The following is a 22,106-nucleotide window of genomic DNA, read 5'->3' as shown; positions in this document are numbered from 1 at the left end:
CACTTGTCAATCTCATTCCGACCCACAACCAAGAAGTATAATAGCATATCCAATGCAAGACTCAAGAAAAACTCTAAAAATTCTATGTGTCAAGTGTGGAAAGTGGATCTATAAATAGTCTCTTTCCTATTTGGCCCTTTTGAGATACTCTATTGCAAAGCCTTCTCCAATGCAACACTCAAGAGAAACTCTAAAAACCTTGGTATAAATTTTATGTTTAATTACCTTGAAATATTCTTCCCAAACTTCTTGCGGAGCGGTGATCTTACAGGTGGTTGCATCCCAACCAAATCCAGAGCATGAAGCCATTAACTCTTTAATTTGTTTATACTTACCTCTCCACTTCTTAATTTTACTACTTACATGTTCTGATGTTTTATTACCGTTACACTTTTGATTTAGAGCTGGAATAATTACTTGGTCATAGTACGTCTTTGAAAGTGCACCATTTTTTCCGTATTTACCGCTATTCATGGCTTCAACAATAAGTTGAAGTAACACTTCATTTTCAGTTGGAGTCCATTTCATATACTTTTTTGTTGTCTGTGAACTCATCTAACAAAAATAAATAATAATTTAAATTAAATTATCTTACTCAACGAAATACTAGATAATACTACAATTCAAATAATGATTTACATATTTTTTTTAACTTATTTTTTCAACCAAATCTCAGGATGATCTATACTTGAAGTTTCCATGATTAAATCTTACTTTTTTCCTTGGGTTCTGATTTATTTAACTATGCTAGTCTAGTAGTTTTATTTTGGCACATAAACCTAGCCTAATAGTTTTTTTGTTGAGGAAGCCTAATAGTTACCAACCTAAACTGTTGAATCTGTTGAGGAAGCCTAGTTTTTTGTTTTGGCACAAAAAAAATATTAATTGATTAAGTATACATGAAGAAAGTACATGCAGTGAAGAGACTTACTACATTAAAGATAACCATCATAATTTTCTAACCCTACAAGCCTAACAACAATAGTCTTATAAAAAAATCCATAAAACCTAGTAGCTGATGACATCATCGATACATGATTCATCTTTGCTCGTATCCTTATGTTGTTACTAGTCAAATCAATTCCCTATAACCCTATAACCCTATCATTGGTCTTTGCCTATAAACCCTATAAACCCTAATCATTGGTCTTTGCCTATAAACCCTATAAACCCTAATCATTCTTCTTTGTTTTGCTTTGACACGTACATACACATTGAATATACACATAAAAAAAGGTTGCTCAATAGTAAAAGTTTCTAGCAATAAATTCTTACCTTAAGATTAGCAAGGAGAGAGACAAGAAGGAGACAAGAAGGAAAAAGTGGTGGAAATACAACCGTAGGAGAAGAAAAAGTAGGGTTTCATATGGTCTATTCGTTATTTATATAAATTATTAGAAAGAAGTTTTTTATTTTTGTCTATTTTAACCCAATATTTTCATGTACATCCAAGTAGAAAGAATTTCAAAGATCCACCTAAACTGGTGAAACTTTGGATTTGACAAAATTACTATAAATTTGTCTCCAAAAGTGCTTGGGTCGGATCTTTTGCTAAAAGTTCTAAATTTTTTTCTAAAAAATGAATAACGCGGAATTTTAAAGTTCTTAAAAAAAAATCCAAACCAATAACACTAAACTTCGAAGTTCCCAAAATAAGGTCTAAACCAATAACGCTAAACTTCAAAGTTCTTAAAAAAAGACTTGAACCAATAACACCGATCTCCAAAGATCTTAAAAAAAGGTCTAAATCAATAACACCAAACTTCAAAGATCTTAAGATCTCACGAAAGCTCCGAACGAATAACCCCCACTTAGAGAAACTCAAGAGGACACTCTAAATTTAGAGTTCCTCTTAAGGATCTCTAAAACAAATCTTGACACATCATTTTAGAGATTCATATTGAGTTTTGAATTGGAGATGGATTTTAAAGAAAAACTTAAAAAATTCCTATGTGGCACTCTAAGATTTAGAGTTGTTGGTGAAGGGTTGACGAACCCACTCAAAGAGTCTCTTACACTAACTAAGCTTGAACTTTCTCAACAAAAAAGAAAAACGAAGCTTGAACTCCGCCTATAGTTCACGCTTTAAACATTCTTCCAACCAAGGTGGTACTATTACAGAGAGTGAGAGAGAAAGAGAGTGCGTGAAAATCAAGTTATATTAGCAAACTAAAAGACATTGTTTTACCAATCTAACGCCTCTGCCCTCCATCTTTCTCTCTTTCCCAATCTTTTCTCCTATCATCTCCATATACGTGAATCACTAACAATTTCAGAAGTCTTTGCTTGGAAGAGTAAGAGACGATGGAATACAACCAATTCCATTAGGGTTAAAACTAATGAAGAGAGTTTTATTAATCAAAGCAAATAAATGTATAACTTAAAAAGATGAGATACAAATTAGAAGAGAAGAGCAAGTGAGCCAAGCTTACACCGTTGATATACTTGCTAACTATAATTCGGAGACATTTTCTTAGTGAGTATCGTATCTTTCTTTTTTTTGTTATGATTCTCACGAATAACTTGATTTTCTAACTTATTCCTAAAAACTAATTCTGAAATATATAAAAGAGAAAGAACACAAGGCCATGAGGGTAATTTAGGAAAAATAGTATTTCTAATAGAGTTTAAACTGAACCCGAACAGAAGGGAATCTAATTTGAATTAACAAAAAAATAAGAGATCAAAGAGGAAGTTGGTCGGCAAGTAAGGGGAAAATAGGGTGCAAATCTTGGAAGAAATTTAAGGGCCAAAAGAAATGGAGGATGTCAATGTACATCTTGATTCTCGAAATGAGATAAACACTTCATCAAAAAACTAGTTTCTCTCTCAAAAAATAAGTGAAGATTGAGTTATAACATTAACTCGATTTGTTTGACCAGGAAGGTCAATTAATCATCGCTCATAATTTGCTTTATAATTTTAATGAGATATATTCATAAGAAGAAGAAGAAGAGAGAGAGATAAAAGGGAGAGAAAAAGAAGAAGAAGAGAGATAAAAGGGAGGAGAAAGAATAAATAATTGTTATAATTGTTTTTAAGTTTGAAGGTCCTCGACTTCTGTCGGAGAAGATTGTGAGGTGCAGAGAGGGAGAGATGAAGTGGATTTAAACCTTTGGAGAATTTTTTTTCAGAACTAATTCCATTTTGCCTCTAAAGGATATTTTAGGAAAAAGTCAAAAAAAAATTCTGCCCTTAGGGCTAATCTTACCGTCGGACATTTATAGAGGATAAAATGGTCAATTGATCACAAATTGGAGACCAAAACATAATTAACTTTAAATTTAATCTTAATAGTATTAAACCTTGGATGGCTAAATATGCTCGATTAAAACATGATGGCACTTCTTTCGGAATTCTTCAAAAGGATCAACATTTGGTAGCCCAAGGGGTCGATAATGTTGACATAAACTCTAAAATCCTGGAGTCATGATTCCCCGAGGAAGTAGATTTCATAATTTACTGAACTTGGATTATTAAGGTATAAATAATGTAAGTGAACTTTAGTCCATAGTTTAGTTGGACTTTAGACCCGTTCTTGTAAGAATTAAATTAGGCGATTATTGTGTTTATCACATCTCTAATGTATCAATGTCATTGTAATGACTATATTAGGTCGTAGTCAATTTTAATAAAAAAAAATTGACCAGGGGGTAAGAGATTTTTATTAAAAATCTTTTTCAATGGGACACTCAACTAGACACTCTATGATGATGTGAAGTATTTTATTAGAGACACTCTAAAATTAGAGTGTCTTCTTGAGACTCTCTAAGTGTCACTTTAAAATTCTAACCAATGGAACTCCTTGTTTTTTAACTACTTTTTATCTATTGAATTGAAGAGTGATATGTGCATTAGATAGAGATATTTTAGAGATCTCCATTAGAGACAAACAAAAATTTAAAGTGTCTCTACATTGATACTTAGAAAAGAGAATCTTCATTAACACTTTGACAAGTACACTCCATTCTTTCAACAAAAAAGTAAAAAGTACACTTCGTTGCAGTTGCGGTAAAGTCTGAGCCATCTGTGGTGAACTTTCACAATTACGTTTACAAATTCCTCATTTTCTAAGTATCAATGTAGAGACATTCTAAATTTTTGGTGATCTTTCTTCAAAAAATTCCTCATTTTGTACGCATTGGTATTGTCGTACGAAGCTGTTGGAATCAAATTGTGCACACAAACCGTTGGATGAAATTTCTAATTGCTATTCAACGGTGAGGATAAAGGGAATAAACCTTCCCGTCTTTTTTTCTTCTTATCAAAACCACCCTGATTTCGAAATTTTCAGGTTCTTTTCTGTGATCAGGGACGAAACCAGGATTAAAGATATAGGGGGGCCAATGTAATACGAACTCGGTTGTTTTATTTGACAATCTATTTACATTTTATATTTGTATTTCGCCTATGAAAATGGTCTTTATATATATAATCTAAAATAAATTAGTACCTTTTAACTATGATTTTGTTTAACATCATTTTGCTTTCATTACTGTGAACGTCTTCTAAATAAAGATTTTTGAGACAAAATCGACAAAATTGTTCGTAAATGAGTAACAATTTGCTTTTATTGTCCCGTCCATGTGAATGGTTGGTCTCTAGGTTTTCAAAAAAAATGGTAATGTGTAATAAATTCAAGTTCCCTACTAAAAATATTTAACAAGACTAACTAATATCATTTATTTAAATTTGTAAGAGATTTTTTTTTTTGTTGAGAAATTTGTAAGAGAACTTGGATGGGATATATTCCAAACACTCTTAGAAAAATGAAAACGAACACATATTGCAAAAAGAAAAAGAAATTGCCATTCTTAGGGATTGAACCTAGGCCAGGTAGGTGATAAACAAGTAGTTCTACCAGCGAGCCATTTACACTTTGCTGTTGTAACTTGCGTATTACTTGAACTAATACCGTAACCACAGTGACTTAGGGTTACAACGGGAACCACTACGGCTAGGTCGAGGGGGGCCATGGCCCCCTTTGGCCTAGCTGTAGTTCCGTCCCTGTCTGTGATGATCTTCTTCTTCCATGGAGAACAATACCCACCCCCCTGATCATACACAACCTCAAAACCCTAACCTTTCAACCAATCCATATACCCAATCTCACAATGTACAATTGTATTCTTGCCCTAATTTCTCTTACTACCCTCTTCACCCTCCCCAGAACCCTAACCCTAATATCATTGACCCCAAAACTTTAGTTCAACACTATGGGGTTCAATCTTCTCAACCAGATGCATCAGTATACCCACCTGGTATCGATTCCTACCCCGCCATGAATGCTCTTCAACCTCCTATTGCAGGTTATGTAGCTCAGTCTCAAACTGACGCAGCTTATCATCAGCAAATGCATAATTGGGCTGCCACCACTTTTTATCAAAATCCAACGCAGATTGCAGCGAATTCTGTTGCTTATACTGATGTAAGCAATTCTTCTCATAGAGATTCTTTTCCCCTTTTCATGATTCTCATAGAATTGAGTTTGTAAAGATGAATTATGAGTTTGGAGTTTTGGGTGATCCTTGTTTTGTCTAGAAAGTTACCTTTTTCCCCTCATTTCTTCTCCTTATTCTCTAGAAGGTTATTAGAAGAAATTAGACAGTTCTGTACCTGTTTGTGTTGTTATTTTTACTCTATAAAGTTCAATTTTTATGTCATTGAAGTCGAATTAAAGTTATTAGGATTGTAGTAGGTTTGATTGTGGAAGCAATAGGTTTCTTTCCTAAGATCAAAAGGTGAAAATATGGGTTTTGGAGTGGAATTATATATTAGGTTATTAAGGTTTCAAATATGGGGTTTGGAGTGGAATTATATATTAGGTTATTTTAAGGTTACGAATATGGGTTTTTGAATGGAATCAAGTTGAACTGAAGTTATTAGGATTAGAATTGTTATTTTCATTTGATTTCGAAGATATAGATTTCTGCCCTTGAATCATGAGATGAAGATTCGGTTTGGAGGGGAATCATGGGTAGGTTAAACTCTTCAATGAGTTTGGGTATGTAAAAATTGAAATTTAAACTTCGAATCTTTTAGTTTCAACTTTATTCATGCACAGTTTGTTGGATTCTTATCTAGAACTATATTTAAGCATCTAAAATTTTCTTCAGAAACATAAAATCTTTTTTATTCCTCGTTCTTGTTTATACCTTTTTAGAGTTGTAAAAAACTGTTACTTAGAGATGATGCAATCCGGTATGTGTGTTAGCTATGCATGTATAACGTGTTATGTGCGCGCGTTTATAGCTTGTCGATTTATTGCTACTGATTTTGATTTTTTTTTTAGTTACTATTAGAAATTTCATTTTGCAAGATAATTTTCGCGACTTACCATTTTGTTGCTTCTGGATTTGTTGCTCTTTAGAGTATAGTCTTCTTTGATATTGTTCTATTGGATATGTAAAATTATTAATGGTCTGTCTTCCATATGTTACTACTATGTTGAATCTGGAGTTTTTCAGTCGAGCATGTCATTACTCGTCAATTTGCTTACTTTTGCATTAGAGGTAAATTGGGAATTTGCATTGATGAACGAGCATTAACAATTTTACATTTAATGAGAGAAATCATAGGGACTGAATCACCTGAACAGTTTCAAGAACTTCGGGATCAATTCAATTATATAGGTCATTCGCTAATCGTTATATCTCTTTCATAAGTAAAATATGTCCCTTCTCTCTCTCTCTCATCTAACTTGCGTCCTACCTGACGGAGTGTATTTTGATGGTACATCTTTGTGTAATGCTCGTGAAACACAAGGTTTTGTTTCTCGAGGTTCTAGTTCTTTAGGGATTTCATTGTCTCTACTAAGGATTTTCTTCCATCTTATATTGCTTTCCCATTTCAAATTGAAAGGTTGACATTGTTCAAAAGTCAATCCTTTCTCATTATTGTGCAGGGTAGCACGATAACTCCAAATGGAACACAGCCACTGGTACCTTCGAACTTATACCCGATTCAGTTGACCAATCCAGTGGCTCAGTCATACATGAATGGTGCTCCTAAGAAAGGTTCAAAGAAAACAAAGATTGTGCAATCTGCGTACTGTGAGGTTTGTAACATCAATTGTACCAGTGAGGAAGTGCTTGATAATCACAAATTGGGGAAAAAGCACAAGAAAAACCTCGATAAAATTGAAGAAGCGAAACGAATTGCAAGTCAACCAATTTTAGCTCCGACTCCAGTTCTAGCTCCGGCTCCAGCTCCAGCTCCAGCTCCAGCTCCTGCGAACAAACTAATTGGCCCAGTAGAGAAACCATCAAAGAAGAAAAGGGCAGCTTTAGCAGCTACAGAGGACTTGGACACGAAGAGGAAGAAACTCATGGAAGGTGGTGCAGCAGCAGAAGGTGTGAGGATCTGCACTATATGCAATGTGGCGTGTAACAGTCAGATAGTATTGAATTATCATTTAGTTGGACAGAAACATGCTTCCATGGTGAAGAAACTCGCAGGTTAAAGATAATTGAGCATAGTAAATTCAGCCTGAATCGAAGCATGGGTGTTTCTGTAGTCACTTCCTGGGCTTTTGGCCGTTTACATGGCCGTTGCAGCGGAATTTTGTGCCCTTTGCAGGGAGATTGTTTTTAACCTCTCTAATTATGACCTCAAGTTCATTCTTGATGTAAAAATTGATGTGGATATAAAATTTACAAATACAGTCTTGGTTGATTACTTGGTTAAATAGTAAAATGAAATTTTGATACAATAAAGTGTGCTTACAGATTGGGGTAGTTGGGTTGAACTGGAGAGTATATCCGGGCTAGAAAGCTGAGCCATCTCCCACTTTCCTTCTCAACCTCTTAGGTTTACGTTTTTTTGGTTAACTCGAAGAAAGTCAATCTTGTATGATCTTCCAAGTGACACTTTAAAAGTTGATAACCCATATTTATGCTTAGGTTCTTCTTTGAAAGAGTTTGCCCTTCTTAGAAATGTATTAAAGGGTTCAATGAATTCGATGTCTACAATCCATTGGATGTTTTTCGGTCTTCAACCTTGACAAGTTGGTTAATAGGGTCCATTACTATAATAAAACAAGTCAGTCAATTATGGGCCAGATTAGTCTGGCCGTTCATTTTTCTCCTGGTAGTTTCATAAAGATTATATGCAATAGCTGATATAAAATCTGATGAGCACATTGAACTATCCATGTGGTTGAGAACCCTCACAACCCAGTCACAACTTTCATGTAATTCGACCCAAAATAGAAAGATATTAGTGTCAATAATTAGATAGAGACTACTATGGTTCTATAGGATGAAAGAAAATGATTGTACCGCCCAGGGGCGTGGGTGAGGGGTGCGGGAGGTGCGGTCGCATCGGGCCTCCCTCTCCCCAGGGCCCCTCCGATGAAAAACTTATAGAAATTTATACCTAACGACTATCTATAACTAAGAAGCCAGAGCAGGACAATGAACCAAGCTAGTTCAACTAGTCGTTTCGTGCTTAGTACCATACAAGTCGCGGGTTCGAGCTCAATAAGCAGCTTTTAGTTTATCTTTTTCTTTTTATGAGGCCAAAGAGTTCACTTGGGCTATAATGTTTTAAGGCCGAACTAACTGTTTCGTAGGCCCCTACCAATAACTTCTAAGTAGTGGATTCCGCTGTAACTCTCAATGACGTTTCAAATTTTCTTTCTCGACATCCTCTTATCTTTATTTCTCTTTCACTCCTTTGATTTAATAGGTACGATTTTTTCTATATCAAATTAGTATTTTTTTTTTCTTCTGGTTTTTTATTAATCCTTAAGCAAAAACAATTGATGTTTAGTGTTGATGTAGACTATGTAATCACATGTTTAGTTTGTTGTATGGATACTATTGTAATATTTATCGTTTGGGGCGTGGGATATTTTTTTTACCGTCTTATTGCGATATAAAGGGCCCCCATTAAAATTTCGCACCAGACCTCCAAATGTTCAGCCACCCCACTGGTGCTTCCCACCACACCACCCATGATCACCCACCGGACAGCCCTAGGTTGATAATAGAACAATAAAAATAAAATGATAGTTTGACACCTCGAAAGTTTTTTTTGGCCGGTGTTTCGGGGAAATAAGAAAGGTTTCCGGGGCAATAAGTTTTGGGTGGAAACAAATTTTTCTTGTTTCCTCCAAACATCACCCTTTTTTGTTCTTTATCTTCTAGAACTCCGGCGACCACCACCTAATCCCGGCGACATACACCATTAGTTCCGGCGACCTCCAACTATTCCGACCGATTCTCTCCCTCCCTCTCTCTCCCTCTCAACTTTTTATGCTCCGGCGAAGGGGATGCCCCTTCGCCGGAACCTCGTCTGAAAACCAGATGAGGTTATCTGGTTCTACCAGACGAATCTAATAGAACCAGACACAACTTCGCTTGGATCTGAAGTCCAGATCCAGACGACCTTCGTCTGGAAAACCATTCTCTTCCAGACGAATGTATCCTCCCTTCGACTGGTTTTCCAGACGAAGGTTCCGGTGAAGGGACCATTCTCTTCGCCGGAATTTAGAGAGAAGAGATAGAGAAAGAGGCAGAAGAGAAGGAGAGAGGGAGAGAGAATAGAGAGAAAGAGAGAGAGAGAGAGAGAGAGAGAGAGAGAGAGAGAGAGAGAGAGAGAGAATGATGAAGTCGCCGCCCGACGACTTTCTGCCGGCGACATAAGGTCCGTTTGGTTTGGACTTTATTTGTTTTCCACCGTCTCCCCTGGAATTTTTTGCTTTCCCCAATACAGTAGTTTTTTTTTTTGTTGCAAATTGACATCTCCAAAAGTTAGTAAACAACTTATTAATTCATTATTTTCAACTAAAAAAAACTTGTTAATTCATTAGGATACGTCAAAGATGGGTTCTTGACTTCCTCTCGGTAAACCCATAAGTCTTGTTTGAAGTTTTCAAAGAGAAAGAAAGGTAGAGAGAGAAACAACAAAGAAACATCCGTTTCTTTCCCTCTTTACTTTTCAATCCAAAATTCCCACTTGTGTGTTGTTGACGTTGTCCTCCTTCGTCTTGCTTCTTAGGGTAACTCTTTATCATCCAATTGAAGAAATTCCCACCTTCATCTTCGCCAGTTCAAACCCATCCTCTGCTTCTCCATTTTCTCCCAACCTCATTACTCAGGTACTCAATTACTCTAATTGCCTCCTCCTCCTAATTTATGTGTTCTTAGTTAAGCCAAATGATCAATACGTTTTCGACAATCCACTCAATTTTGAATTTCTAACAAATTTTGATTGTCAAATTGGGGAACCTACTTACCTTTTGAAAGAATATGATTTTATCTGAATTCGTCTAGTATATTCTTCAAGTTTTAGTTTTTCAGTGTGGGTTTTGAATGTTATCCTCTTTTTCATGGTGGGTGAAAGTTAAATTAGAATCTCTTGACTTCAGGGTATAACTTATAATTTCAAGGTTTTTAGGTATTTCAAAAGTATTTGATTCTGAATAGCATATTAGGGTTTCATAAATTGTTTGTTCAAAGTTCCATTTTTGTCTTTGAATTTGATTCTAGTCTTCTTCTGTTCATAGATTTAATCATAAGGAGTTATCTAATTTATCTATTTTTATTCTTCCTTTTCAGGGTTTTTGATTGAAGGAAAATGTTTGGATTTAAGAAATCTCCCTTGAATAAAATCTCAAAGCATAACTCAGTTGAACCAGGATTTCCTTCTTCTACTTCAACCTCTAACCCATTTGATTCTGATTCTGAATCAGACACTAAGTCAAAAACTAAACCTGCAAGAAGAACTGCTTCTGAACCTGTTATTAAACCAGGTTATAACTCCAACCCTTTCGATAATGAGGATGGTGACATTAAACCCTCTTTATCTTCTTACTCGGCTACTAGGGCCGCAAAAAACAAATATCAGAATGACTTCCGTGACTCGGGTGGGTTAGAGAACCAGAGTGTGCAGGAATTGGAAAACTACGCCGTGTACAAGGCAGAGGAGACTACAAACTCGGTCAACAATTGCCTTAAAATTGCTGAGGACATCAGAGAAGATGCAACTAATACCTTGGTCACCTTACATAAACAAGGTGAACAAATAACAAGGACTCACATGTTAGCTCAAGATATTGATCAGGATCTTAGTCGGGTATGGCCTTTCATTCTTTTCATTTCCTTGTGATTTTTCATTAGAGAATAACTGTCTTATATAGTTTGTTTGCTCAATAGAGTTTGCCATGACTTCGCTTAACTCTCAGCTTCTATTTATCTCCGTTGATACCGTGACTCTAAATCTTAAATCGAGAACCAATCTCATCAAATGCGATTATATCATCAAACACAAATGTTTATTGATAGGTTTATGGTCTAACTTGACTATATACAAGTACACACAGGCATGAATAAACCTCATAGTTTTATGTGGAAGTACTGCATGAGGTTCCCGAGTATCGACATGGAAAAATGGAACGTCCATGTTAGATAGGTGTTAACACGCATGTCAATTTTAGATGATTAAAGTCGCCCATCTGAGTCAGATATTCCTAGAAACCTTGGACTAATTTGATGGTGTTTCTAGAAATAAGTAATCCGGATCACGTAGCCTTTTCCATTTTTCTCGTCCGGTATTTAGTAATGTTGGCCTGTATATTTGCCTAACTTAAGGATTTAAGAACTTGAGGCTTGTTAATTTATCAGTTCAGTATTTGATTATCAGGGAGAAAAACTGCTGGGAACTCTTGGCGGTATGTTTTCTAAAACATGGAAGCCGAAGAAGGGTCGTGAAATAACAGGGCCTCTTATCATGGCTGGTAAGAAGAGTGAAAAAAATCGAAAATCAGCTTCCAAATTCCTTTGTTTTTTTCTGAATTCATTGGATGTGCTTTCAGATGATTCCTATAAAATGAAGGCAAGTCATGCAGAGCAAAGGGAGAAGTTGGGTATCAAACATGTTCCAAAAGGTTCGAAGAGCTCTTACACTTCTGAACCTACAAATGCAATACAGAAAGTGGAGGTATGTAATCAGATGCAGATAACTAGCAATCTAAATCCCAAACTTGAACTCAGAATGGTCGCACCTTGGAACCCAAGCTCAACCAAGTCCAATAAATTTGATTTGAAAACTCCCAAAGCTTAACCTAGTCCAATAAAATCAGATGAAATTGATTTCAGAAAACTCTAACCTCGAACTGAAGTTAACCTTACCAACTTGTTTTTTGAGATGGTTATGGTTAAACCCGTTTCCATTTTCTAAAAGACAAACTCGAACTCATACTCCTATTCTTCACCTTGACTAGTGTTGGAGATAGTTTAATTGTCACAGAATGCACTTTAATTAGTACTGAAGATAGTTTTTGAAGTGATTGTTCTTCATTAGTTTTGAGTTGGGTGTGACAAACTTTTGAACAAAAGGTACTCTCATGAAAAGATAGTTTTTGAAGTGATTGTTCTTCATTAGTATCAAAGGATTGATGATCAATGCAAGAATAGTACCTTTTGAACAAAAGGTACTCTCATGAAAAGAATCTAGTGAATGTCCACTCAATGAGTGGACATTGCAAATTAGTTTTGAGTTGGATGTGACAAACTTAACGTCGTAGCAGATGTCCAGATTATTATGCATGCACATGATACTCCCAACTGCTACACATCCTCCATAACCCGACAAAAGACGTGTTAGAGTCAAAGACTGCCACCATGAGAGGGTGTGTCAAATTACTCCGATATAGAGAAGGGGTACTCGCATGACCAAGAATATATACTATCTAGGGCTTCGCAACTGATTATCAAATGGTTTGAGTTTTATGTCTACAAACTTAACTAATCCTTTTTAGTTGTGTTTATTTATATTTGAATGTTTTTTGTAACAGGTGGAAAAGGATAAACAAGATGATGCACTGAATGATTTGAGCAACATTTTGGGTGACCTGAAGTCTATGGCTATTGATATGGGATCCGAAATAGAAAGGTCAGTTGTACACCGTTTTCTTATGCAAGTTTTTTTTCCATTTAGCTCGTGCATCGCTTGCTATACCAGTGTCCGTGTTACATAAGTTTTACGTGCGTTTTTAAAATATTATGCAGACAAAATAAAGCTCTCGATCTTCTAGATGGTGACATGGAGGAGCTAAATTCACGAGTTAAAGGTGCTAATCAACGTACTCGTCGCTTGATTGGTAAGTAGAGAGAAGAAGAAATCTTGACTTGGATTTCCTCCCCAACCCATTATTTGGATCTTGACTTGATTTTGCTAATCGTGTTATCGCTCTCATTGGGTGTTTGTACCTCTTGAATGATATTGTTTTCTTTTACTCTTTTTTAGTTTGTTACTACACCTACTTTACACATTTGTAGTGGTTAAGGATAATTGTTGGTGTAATGTCTTATTGTATAGATGGTTGACATATGGTCAAATATTTTGCTAAAAAAAAACATTTTGATCATCTTTCTTAATGTATCAAAATGGTATTGCAACCTTACATATATAATAGGATGAGATTTGTCTGTTTTCTTTTTTCTGGATAGAAGATGAGACTATCTTATGGGCCAAATTGCGAATTGCTCAAGTGACATTGTTACAAGGGAAGTATATGGGCACCATTGTTTTACCATGGGAACCCGTGTAAGGGCATTTTGTCTAACTTGGGGTTGTACAAGGGCAGCCCCTTGTTATAATATTATGTGGGGATTACTCGTGTTCAGTGGGGATAGACAGTTCTATAATTTCTTACCCTTCGAAATAAGTTTAGGAGGTGTACTTTTAACCATCGAGGTATAATCTCAATCTTTGAGAGATAAGTTTGGTAGATGTAATCTCAACCATTGGATATAAATTTGGGGGGTGTAATTTTAGTTTTCGAAGATGATGGTATATTTTACAAAAGATGACCTCCTCCCTTGTTATATAGATAACCCCTAAAAAAATGATCAAAATGATTTCTTTTTTTTTTTTGTTAAAATAAGGTTGTGTTTGATATGATACAAATAAGTTCAATAAAAAAAAAAATTAATTTGGTTTCAGGGATCCCCATAACATTGAAGTAGTTATGTTTTTTTTTTTGTTGAGATAACATTGATGTAGTTGAGGTGAAACATTGGACGATGTATTTTTTTTTTTTTTGTTGAAAAGAAACATTTGGACGATGTAGTTAATCTAATAATTTCGTGTCATAGCTTGGGCGGATAAAAAGATTATAGATAATAGATAAGACAAGTCTATCAGTGGTTGCCCAAGATTCTTAGTCCAAATTGACAATAAGACTTCCATTGGGACATTCGAAGGGGAGGTGGTAGTATACTCTTCCGATCAATAAATCGAGAAAAGTGTTGACTTTTAATGAAAGGACATTAGATTTCCATAGAAGAAAATTCTTAGTTGTTAATTTGAGATGAATCACAAAAATTCGGTGTGCAAAAAACATCATTGTCGAAGAAGTTTCACGAAGAACAAAATAAAACTTGGCTATAATTGAATCACAAAAATTCGGTGTGTAAATGATTGTTATTATTTCCGAACGACAAAAAAAAAATACTCTAAGAGGCCATTTCAAAAGCCAATCAACTTTAGAGGGCTAGTTTAGTGGGTTATCCATTTTAAAGGGGTCAAATTAGATAGAATTGTCCCTGCATTTTTTAGGGGGACCCACGACTGATTACTGTCTTAAAACAGGGAAAACAAAAAGAATCACAAAGGGATGATAATGGTATGTTGTTCAAAAAATAAGGTCTGTTTTTTTAGTATTTAATTTTTGTTGTACCCAAAAGCAAGGAAGGTGGAGAGAATCTAGATATCCCCCATTTTTTCCCCTTTTCTCACACTTCCTCCTCAAAACTCCAAATAAAGATTGAAGAGAGAGAGAATAAAAGAAGACTAGATATTGACAAATTTCATGTCACTGTTTTTAGAAGGTTGTTTTTGTTTTTCTGGAGATTTTAATCTCCTCGGATCTCTCTCTCTCTCTCTCTCAAATGACTGGCCAAACAGATCAAAATCTCTCAAGTCTTAGCCAGAGTCTTTATTTCTATCTAATACGACGATCTAATCTCTTTTAATGACTTTTAAGAGATACCCTCCTCATTTTTTCTCTCTCTACTAATTCATTTACTACTCTCTCTCTCTCTCTCTCTCTCTCTCTCTCTCTCTCTCTCTCTCTCTCTCTCTCTCTCTCTCTCTCTTGTTCTTATTTTTTTTGTTAGGTGTTGTTAGTGGGGGACCAAGACTGTGAATTTCTAAGACACAGAAGAGAGAGAGAGAGAGAGAGAGAGAGATCAGATTTGGGTCATTTTAGGCTCTTAATCAAATTTTCTTTCCCAACCCATGTAAGGGATTTTGAAGATAACTGATAAAAAGATGTGGGTTTGAGGTAAATCTTCTTTTAATGTTCTAAATTACTAGTCTTTTTTTTTTTGCTTAGATTCTTCATTTGGTTTATTTATTTCCTTGGCTTTTAGTATGATTTCAAGATTGGGATTTTGGATTTGGTTAATGTTTTATTTCAATCAACTTTATTTACTGCTTTGTTTGATGAATCTTAATGTTGTTTCTGATAACAAAAAAAAATCCAATTTCTGATTGCTATCAAAAAGAAAGGAATCTCATTTCCCTTTTTGGGGATAGGGGAAATTCCTGAAAGGATAGTTTGTAAGTTTTTGAGAACATAAATTTATTTCTACTTTCATAGATTTGACAATCTCATTTAAGAAGCAAGTCTTTGATATTTGAATAATTTGAGAATATAATTAGAACTGGGTTTGTGTTAGATTATCAGATTGTGGTGTCGTCAATTCATACTGATTGTGTCTATGATTACTATAATGATTCGAAATCTCTAATTAATATAGGTTTAAGATAAGATTGCTTAGTTTGAGTGAAGTCTGGGTGTAAGTTTGAATGACACAACTTATGTATGAATTTGGAAAAAGTAGATCAACCCTTTCCGGATTTTGGTTTGCTTTCAATGTTGGAATTACATTCAAGTTTTCTTCCTTAACGTTTTGAGGATTTTACTCGTAGAGTAGTCGGTATTAGCATGAAGAATCCGTAAATATCAGTCTTTAATAGATAGGCTCTCTGCTGGATGGACTTGAATGTTGCTGTACTAGATAGACTAGTAATTGATTTAAAAAATACCGTCTCGGAACCTATTCTATTTTAAGTTTTCTCATGGTTGAACGTTGTCTCACTAGTCTAGTATCTTATCTGGAAGGATTAGTCCAATTATAGTGTTTGTGTTATTAATTTGGTTCGTGAAGCTAGTTTCATTAACTTTATTATTTAATATCTATTTATGCAGTTTCATCTTTAGTAATTTATCACATGCGGGAGAATCGGCAGGAATGGGAACAAAAGTGCAGTATAAAAGCTTCTCTCCTGCATCATATTACCCCATGAGAGATCTTAATGAGGATGCTAACAGTGGTAGCTGGCACGTATATTATGAAGGTAAATTCTTGAAGAAGGAGGAACACTACAACTGTTTCTCCCCAAGGTCTAGATTGGATGCATCCACAGAGTATGATAAGCTAAAGCAAACAATCCTTGAACACGAATCTTTATTCAGGAGTCAGGTACTTCGGCAGGATTTTCTTTGTTGGTCTTTGGATTGATTTATTGTCTATTATCTAATTCGGTGAATATCAAATATCTCATAGTTTGATCGATAAGTTCATGAACTGCTCTCTATACTGAGTACGGGTATTTGTTAAAACACTCAGATTGACATTTTTTGTTGTTTTCATCCCAGCTCTATGATTTGCACCGTCTTTATCAAACACAGAGGGACTTAATGAATGAACTAAGATCCAAAGAACAACACAAATGGAAGAGATCAGTGGGGGGATCACATTCGAGACTCACTTCATCTCAAGCACCATTAGAAGATGTGAAAAAGATGTGGGAAATCCCCACTCCATATCCATTACTAAATGGATGCACTTCGAAGGAACATGAGTCAATTGAGTGCAAGGTCCCAAGGAAAAGAATGTTCGACCTCCAACTTCCGGCTGATGAGTATCTAGAGACAGAAGAGGAACTAAATGACGAGCGAAAAATTTATGCAGTAGCGGGGAAACCTTTTAATGGAAATTACAGAGTTACAACTGAGGTTGATGTAAAGCTGTCTCTTACAGGTGCTGAGAAAACTAATTATGAACGAAATTCTTCAAAGTACGATTCACAATTATGGGATGTACATGGAATGGCAGATTTGAATCAGCCAATTCTAGTTGATGAGGTAGCTACGTCGAGATATCTTAACTTTATGAGTACTCCTGCCTGCCAGATTCAAGCCCAAGTTTTTCCGCCAAAACCAAAATACTCAGGTTTGCCTATGGATTTGTCCCAAACTCCGCTTAAAGATGGGAACATTGGGTCTCACACGAAAGCAGAGAATGAAGGAAACAGAAAGTGGGCATATAATCTTGAAGCTGGTTAGTATTCTTTGTCCAGATTTACGTATCTGTTTCTTTCTGTACTTCATATTCATTTAGCTTACATTGTGAAATTTAACTTAGTACAACTTCAACATGTAAATGCTGGATAACAAATAATATCTTGCATACAGAAGAGGAATGTGGCTTCCTTGAGAGAGGTTTTCCCTGTTTTTCAGTTGTGTGTGAATAGGGGAACCACATGAGAAACTGATACGTTTAATTTCCTGTTTCTTACTTTTTATTTCCTGACGGTGATTAGCATATTGATGAGTAAATAATGTCATGTCAAACTTGTATAATGCTTACTCGAACCTTTTTATCTTTTATCATATTCTTTTCGCATGTACCAATTCATGTCGGCTACTCTCTTGACAGGTCAAACCAGAGGTAACTTCATTTCTTCTTGTCAAGGTTCCGGTTCAGAAAAGCTACCCGCATTGTCAGAATCGCAGATCGATTTCAGGACAGATTATGGAACTCCAGAAGTTTCTAAATCTGATTATAAGAAGAGAGAAACCCAGAGAGAAAAAGCAGTTTGTGGCATAGAAATCCCTGAAAGTAGTTTTGCCAATTGCAACTATCCGGGATCAGCTCTTAAAAACCGAATACCCATATCATATCCAGTTTTTCCTCACTTGAACGGGGACAAGTTGGAGTCAAAGGGATCACCAACACGCGTCCCTTCAGTTAGCTTTGATTACCTTCATAGAAGTATCAACAAGTCAGCTTGGAAAGGATCAGAAGAGGTGAAGCTCACATTTAGGGGTTCAGATTGCATCGATGTGAAATCTGCAAAAGGAATGGACTTGAATGTGCCAAACGGTTTTCAGGACAGAGAAATTTCCCAACATGATATTGTGATTGTAGATGGAGAACAGAAGAATGGAAACCTGCCAGAAGGGTTACCATGGATGAGAGAAAGATTAGCTAGTGAAAATCGACCTGCTAAAGGAAAGGAAAGTACAAATGAAACAGGATTGGGTTCTTTATATAGTATTTCTCGTCAGGCTTCCCTAGAAAGATCTGAAATGGTTAAGATTCAAGCTCCAAGCTTTCTTGAAAATCTCACTTTGGCTTCTTCGCTTGCCAATGAAACCCAGAGTGTTAAGATGAGTTCTTCCCCAGATAATAGAAAGATACTTGGTGTTCCCATTATTGAGAAGTCTTGCATTTCTGAGGAGCTAAATTCTCTTAGCTCTTCGTCCGAGTTTCAGAACCCATCACAGGTAGAAATTTCGGAAAGTAGAAAAGTTGGTTGTAGTTTTGATTTCTCCCGCCAGCCTTCAAGAAGTGGATCAGGCCAAAAGTTGGCAATGCAGAATCTGAATGTACGTGACATAAACCGTTCTGGTTTTAGAAGTGAGATTGATTTGAACTTATGTATTGATGAGGATGATAGCCCATCTGAGATAGATTTGGAGGCACCAGTATCGCCCGAGACTCGAGAAAGATTTCCTCCAAATGGAGATTGGTGGATGAACCAACTTGAGGAAACTGTTCAATCATCAACAAGGAAAGACCCTTTGGAGGAACTGGAAAAAATTGCATCAGAGGCGATAGTGTTCATGTCAGCATCCACTAATTTGCAGAGTTTTGATCTAAATTCAAGTGAAGAATCTTTGATGGAGTCGCTCAATTGGTTTGCAGATATAATATCTTCGAACATGGCTGATCTTGAAAGGGAGTCTCGAGTATTAGTTAGAGATAATGAGGATTCCTCAAAGGATATTGACTCCTTTGAGTCAATGACACTGAGACTGACTGAAACCAAATTTGATGAACTATCATGTAAGATTTGGGAGCCTGAGGTTCAAGAAGAGGAAAAAACAGGTAATGCTTTGTCGCTGACACGACGTGGAAGAGGGCAATCAAGGAGAGGAAGACAGAAAAGGGATTTTCAAAAGGATATCCTTCCGGGTCTCGTTTCTTTGTCTCGGTATGAAGTGACTGAAGATCTACAGGCATTCGGAGGGATGATGAGAGCTACAGGCCATCCATGGAAGTTCGGGAACACGAGAAGAAATGCTGCTAAAAACGGGCGGGCAAGAGGAAAGAGACGAACAGAGGAACCTCCTCCGACGACAGTTCCATGCTCACCGAAAAGAAAGATTCAACACAACAATACTGAAACGAGAATAGAGGAGAGAAGCTTAAAAGGGTGGGGAAAGACGACCAGACGGCCTCGGAGGCAGAGACTTCCTGCTGGTACTCTAACTCAAGAATAGAGAAGAAAAAAGTTGAGATATTATATAGAGATGGGTAAATGGAGGAAGTAATAAGGATTTAGTTCTATCATTTTATTGCCTCATATTGGGGTAGGTAGAGTTGTGGGTCATGGAGATTAGGGTATTGCAATTTGTTGTCCTTGACCCTTAAATTTATCCTTGACAGTTTGCATAACTCATGGGAGTTCTTTTCACCATTTCTTTTTAGATTTAAACTTCCAAGCCAGCTCGGGTTATATTTCGGTCTCGAATTGGGCTTGATTTTGAGCCCGAGAGACCAGTCTGGCCTGGCACGACAGTGAGCCTATGTTGGGGCAATACCCGCCTGGCAGGCCCAACCCGTCTCAACCTTTTTTTTTATGTGGACGCTTATAAGCGTTCTGCGTTCATAACGAGTCTGATGATTTACGCACTTATAAATATTCATGCTCTGTACAAATAGAATATATCTAAAATCATCTCCATTGATGGAACACAAACCAGAGTTAGTTGCAGTCAGTTAAATCTGGTGAAAAGTAACAAAGCAAATCCCTTGAGATTTGAAGAAGCTGAGATATCATCTCGTTTTTACTATTTATGGTACGTGGTTGATCTTCCACTGGTTTAGGAACCTTATCATCATCACTGTAATCATAACCATCCTCATCATCACCGTACCCGTCATTATGGTTATGTATATTGACAACATCATCATCGAGGACGACGATATTACCATGATGACCACCGTCGTTATTTATCGTTCTGTCACAATGATTTGTTTTATCAATGGCAGTTTGTATGAATATGTTAGTAACCATATAACCTTCTTGATCATTATGATGATGATCATCATCATTATTAATGAGAGTGTCAATGGCATATTGGAGAGAAGAGATTGAATCTTGGTAATCATCTGCACATAATTCCATGCTGTTTGTAAAGCTTAAGTTTGTCTCATTGTTGAGTGAAATCCATTTTTGGATGTAAGTTAAAGTGTTTGAAGTGTTTGTTTTTGCAAGATCAATTGACATTTTTAATAGATCTTTCTCATCTTGTATGATCAAGCCTTGAGGATTTGATTTCAAAGTTGAGAAACAAAGATCATTGAATTTGCAGTGTTTGCATGTCTTCTTTACTAAAGACATACCACCATCACCGCCACCCGAAGTACCATTAGTACCACTACCATTGCTAGAACCACCACCACTGCTAGTACCACCCCCACCACTACCAGTTCCACCACCGATACCAGCACTTGTGCCCGTACCTTTACGGTGACCACAGGGACTACCACCACAAGCACCACCACTATCATCATTACCACCACTTTTGCTAGTACCTCCACGATGACCACCACCACTAGTACCAGTACCACTACTACCACCCCCGACACCACTAGCACCACCACCATGGCGACTGTGACCGCGACCAGAGTGAGTATGACTACCACCACCACCATGGCCGGTACCACTACGGCCACGACCACCATGACGACCAACACTACCACCACTACGACCACCACGGTGACCACTAGCAGCACCACCACCATGAGCAGTACTACCACCACCACCACCACCACGATGACTAGTACTACCACCACTATGGCCAGTACCACCACTTGTACCATTACCATCATCGATACCTTCACCATGATCACCACCTATACTGCCGCCGGGGTTACCATTACGATGACCACCACCACGATGACTAGTACGACCACCACGATGACTAGTACGACCACCACTATGGGCAGTACCACCACTTCTACCATTACCATCATTGGTACCTCCACCACGATCACCACCTATACCGCCACAAGGGTTACCATTACGATGACCACCACCACGATGAGCGCCACGAGCACTAGTACCACCAGTAGCACTACCACTAACACCACCACCACCACCAGCATTAGTAATACCAGTAGCAGTACCATTACCACCATCTACACCGCCACTACCACCTGTACCACCATGACGACCACCACCTACCCCACCACCGCCTGTACCGGCACCGCCGACACCTCCACCACCTAACCCACCACTTCCTATACCACCACGGCGTATGTCCATGCCATGGTGACGACCACCACGGAAACGACCACCCATACGCAGATGACCACCTCGAGTAGCTGTACCCCCAGAGCCAATACCACCTCGAAGCCTACCGATCCTCGGCATTGGCCTAGACAGGGTGAATGCGTAGGAGTGGTAGAGGAAGAAAGGAAATGAAACAAAGAGAAAGAGCAAGATAATAATTAAGTATTGAAGGGAAGCCATACATTATGAAGTTACTTTTTTGGTTGAAATTATGAAGTTACTTGCTTGTAAATTTTCTAAGTTCATGCTTATTTATACACTAAAAAATTAGGTAAGCTAGTTAACAACCAAGTAGTACCCCCACTTAGGTACCTTTGCATGACCTAATTGCAAGCTTTCTTGTTCTTTTCCTGAACTTTCTTGTTATTAGATTTAATATTAAGGGTTTTTTTTTTGTTGAACTATATTAAGGGGTTTCTTGATCACCAATGTTCTTTTTAACT

The 22,106-nt window shown here is 36.9% G+C and overlaps 4 protein-coding genes across 5 annotated transcripts; 3 read left to right on the top strand and 1 right to left on the bottom strand.

The window, feature by feature from the left end:
• The first annotated feature begins 4,999 nt into the window (after positions 1-4,999).
• On the top strand, positions 5,000-7,715 carry LOC147566175 (uncharacterized). Its single transcript, XM_086652671.1, has 2 exons — positions 5,000-5,428; positions 6,905-7,715. Exons 1-2 carry the CDS (start codon positions 5,033-5,035, stop codon positions 7,460-7,462), a joined length of 954 nt encoding a protein of 317 aa, XP_086508797.1. The 5' UTR covers positions 5,000-5,032; the 3' UTR covers positions 7,463-7,715.
• Positions 7,716-9,749: 2,034 nt separating this feature from the next.
• LOC147566174 (SNAP25 homologous protein SNAP33-like) lies at positions 9,750-13,372 on the top strand. Of its 2 annotated transcripts, none has more exons than XM_086652670.1 (6): positions 9,750-10,102; positions 10,563-11,079; positions 11,647-11,740; positions 11,819-11,943; positions 12,800-12,897; positions 13,014-13,372. In XM_086652670.1, exons 2-6 carry the CDS (start codon positions 10,582-10,584, stop codon positions 13,111-13,113), a joined length of 915 nt encoding a protein of 304 aa, XP_086508796.1. In that variant the 5' UTR covers positions 9,750-10,102; positions 10,563-10,581; the 3' UTR covers positions 13,114-13,372. The 2 variants fall into 2 exon arrangements, 1 of the variants encoding a protein (XP_086508796.1); XR_015230371.1 differs by having other exon boundaries at positions 9,866-10,102; positions 11,819-12,305; positions 12,388-12,897.
• Positions 13,373-15,154: 1,782 nt separating this feature from the next.
• On the top strand, positions 15,155-19,779 carry LOC147566173 (uncharacterized). Its single transcript, XM_086652668.1, has 4 exons — positions 15,155-15,292; positions 16,223-16,496; positions 16,673-17,357; positions 17,736-19,779. Exons 2-4 carry the CDS (start codon positions 16,266-16,268, stop codon positions 19,583-19,585), a joined length of 2,766 nt encoding a protein of 921 aa, XP_086508794.1. The 5' UTR covers positions 15,155-15,292; positions 16,223-16,265; the 3' UTR covers positions 19,586-19,779.
• Positions 19,780-20,031: 252 nt separating this feature from the next.
• LOC147566172 (uncharacterized) lies at positions 20,032-21,886 on the bottom strand. Its single transcript, XM_086652669.1, has one exon. It carries the CDS (start codon positions 21,841-21,843, stop codon positions 20,071-20,073), a length of 1,773 nt encoding a protein of 590 aa, XP_086508795.1. The 5' UTR covers positions 21,844-21,886; the 3' UTR covers positions 20,032-20,070.
• Between the last annotated feature and the right edge of the window lie 220 nt (positions 21,887-22,106).

The sequence above is a fragment of the Eschscholzia californica genome, unplaced genomic scaffold (assembly GCF_041429995.1).
Source record: "Eschscholzia californica isolate CP2 unplaced genomic scaffold, dmEscCali1.0.p SCAF_1, whole genome shotgun sequence".
Taxonomy (NCBI): Eukaryota; Viridiplantae; Streptophyta; class Magnoliopsida; order Ranunculales; family Papaveraceae; genus Eschscholzia; species Eschscholzia californica.
The sequence above is the reverse complement of the archived record's forward strand: the minus strand, read 5'-3'. Positions and strand labels throughout refer to the sequence as shown.

Excerpts from the sequence above, each read along its gene's own strand:
- LOC147566174 (XM_086652670.1), top strand. The coding sequence starts at position 10,582 with ATGTTTGGATTTAAGAAATCTCCCTTGAATAAAATCTCAAAGCATAAC. Across the intron at positions 11,944-12,799 it reads ATGCAATACAGAAAGTGGAG|GTGGAAAAGGATAAACAAGA; the intron begins GTATGTAATCAG and ends TTTTTGTAACAG. Across the intron at positions 12,898-13,013 it reads ATGGGATCCGAAATAGAAAG|ACAAAATAAAGCTCTCGATC; the intron begins GTCAGTTGTACA and ends AATATTATGCAG.
- LOC147566172 (XM_086652669.1), bottom strand. The coding sequence starts at position 21,843 with ATGGCTTCCCTTCAATACTTAATTATTATCTTGCTCTTTCTCTTTGTT.
- LOC147566173 (XM_086652668.1), top strand. The coding sequence starts at position 16,266 with ATGGGAACAAAAGTGCAGTATAAAAGCTTCTCTCCTGCATCATATTAC. Across the intron at positions 16,497-16,672 it reads AATCTTTATTCAGGAGTCAG|CTCTATGATTTGCACCGTCT; the intron begins GTACTTCGGCAG and ends TTTTCATCCCAG. Across the intron at positions 17,358-17,735 it reads GGCATATAATCTTGAAGCTG|GTCAAACCAGAGGTAACTTC; the intron begins GTTAGTATTCTT and ends CTCTCTTGACAG.
- LOC147566175 (XM_086652671.1), top strand. The coding sequence starts at position 5,033 with ATGGAGAACAATACCCACCCCCCTGATCATACACAACCTCAAAACCCT. Across the intron at positions 5,429-6,904 it reads ATTCTGTTGCTTATACTGAT|GGTAGCACGATAACTCCAAA; the intron begins GTAAGCAATTCT and ends ATTATTGTGCAG.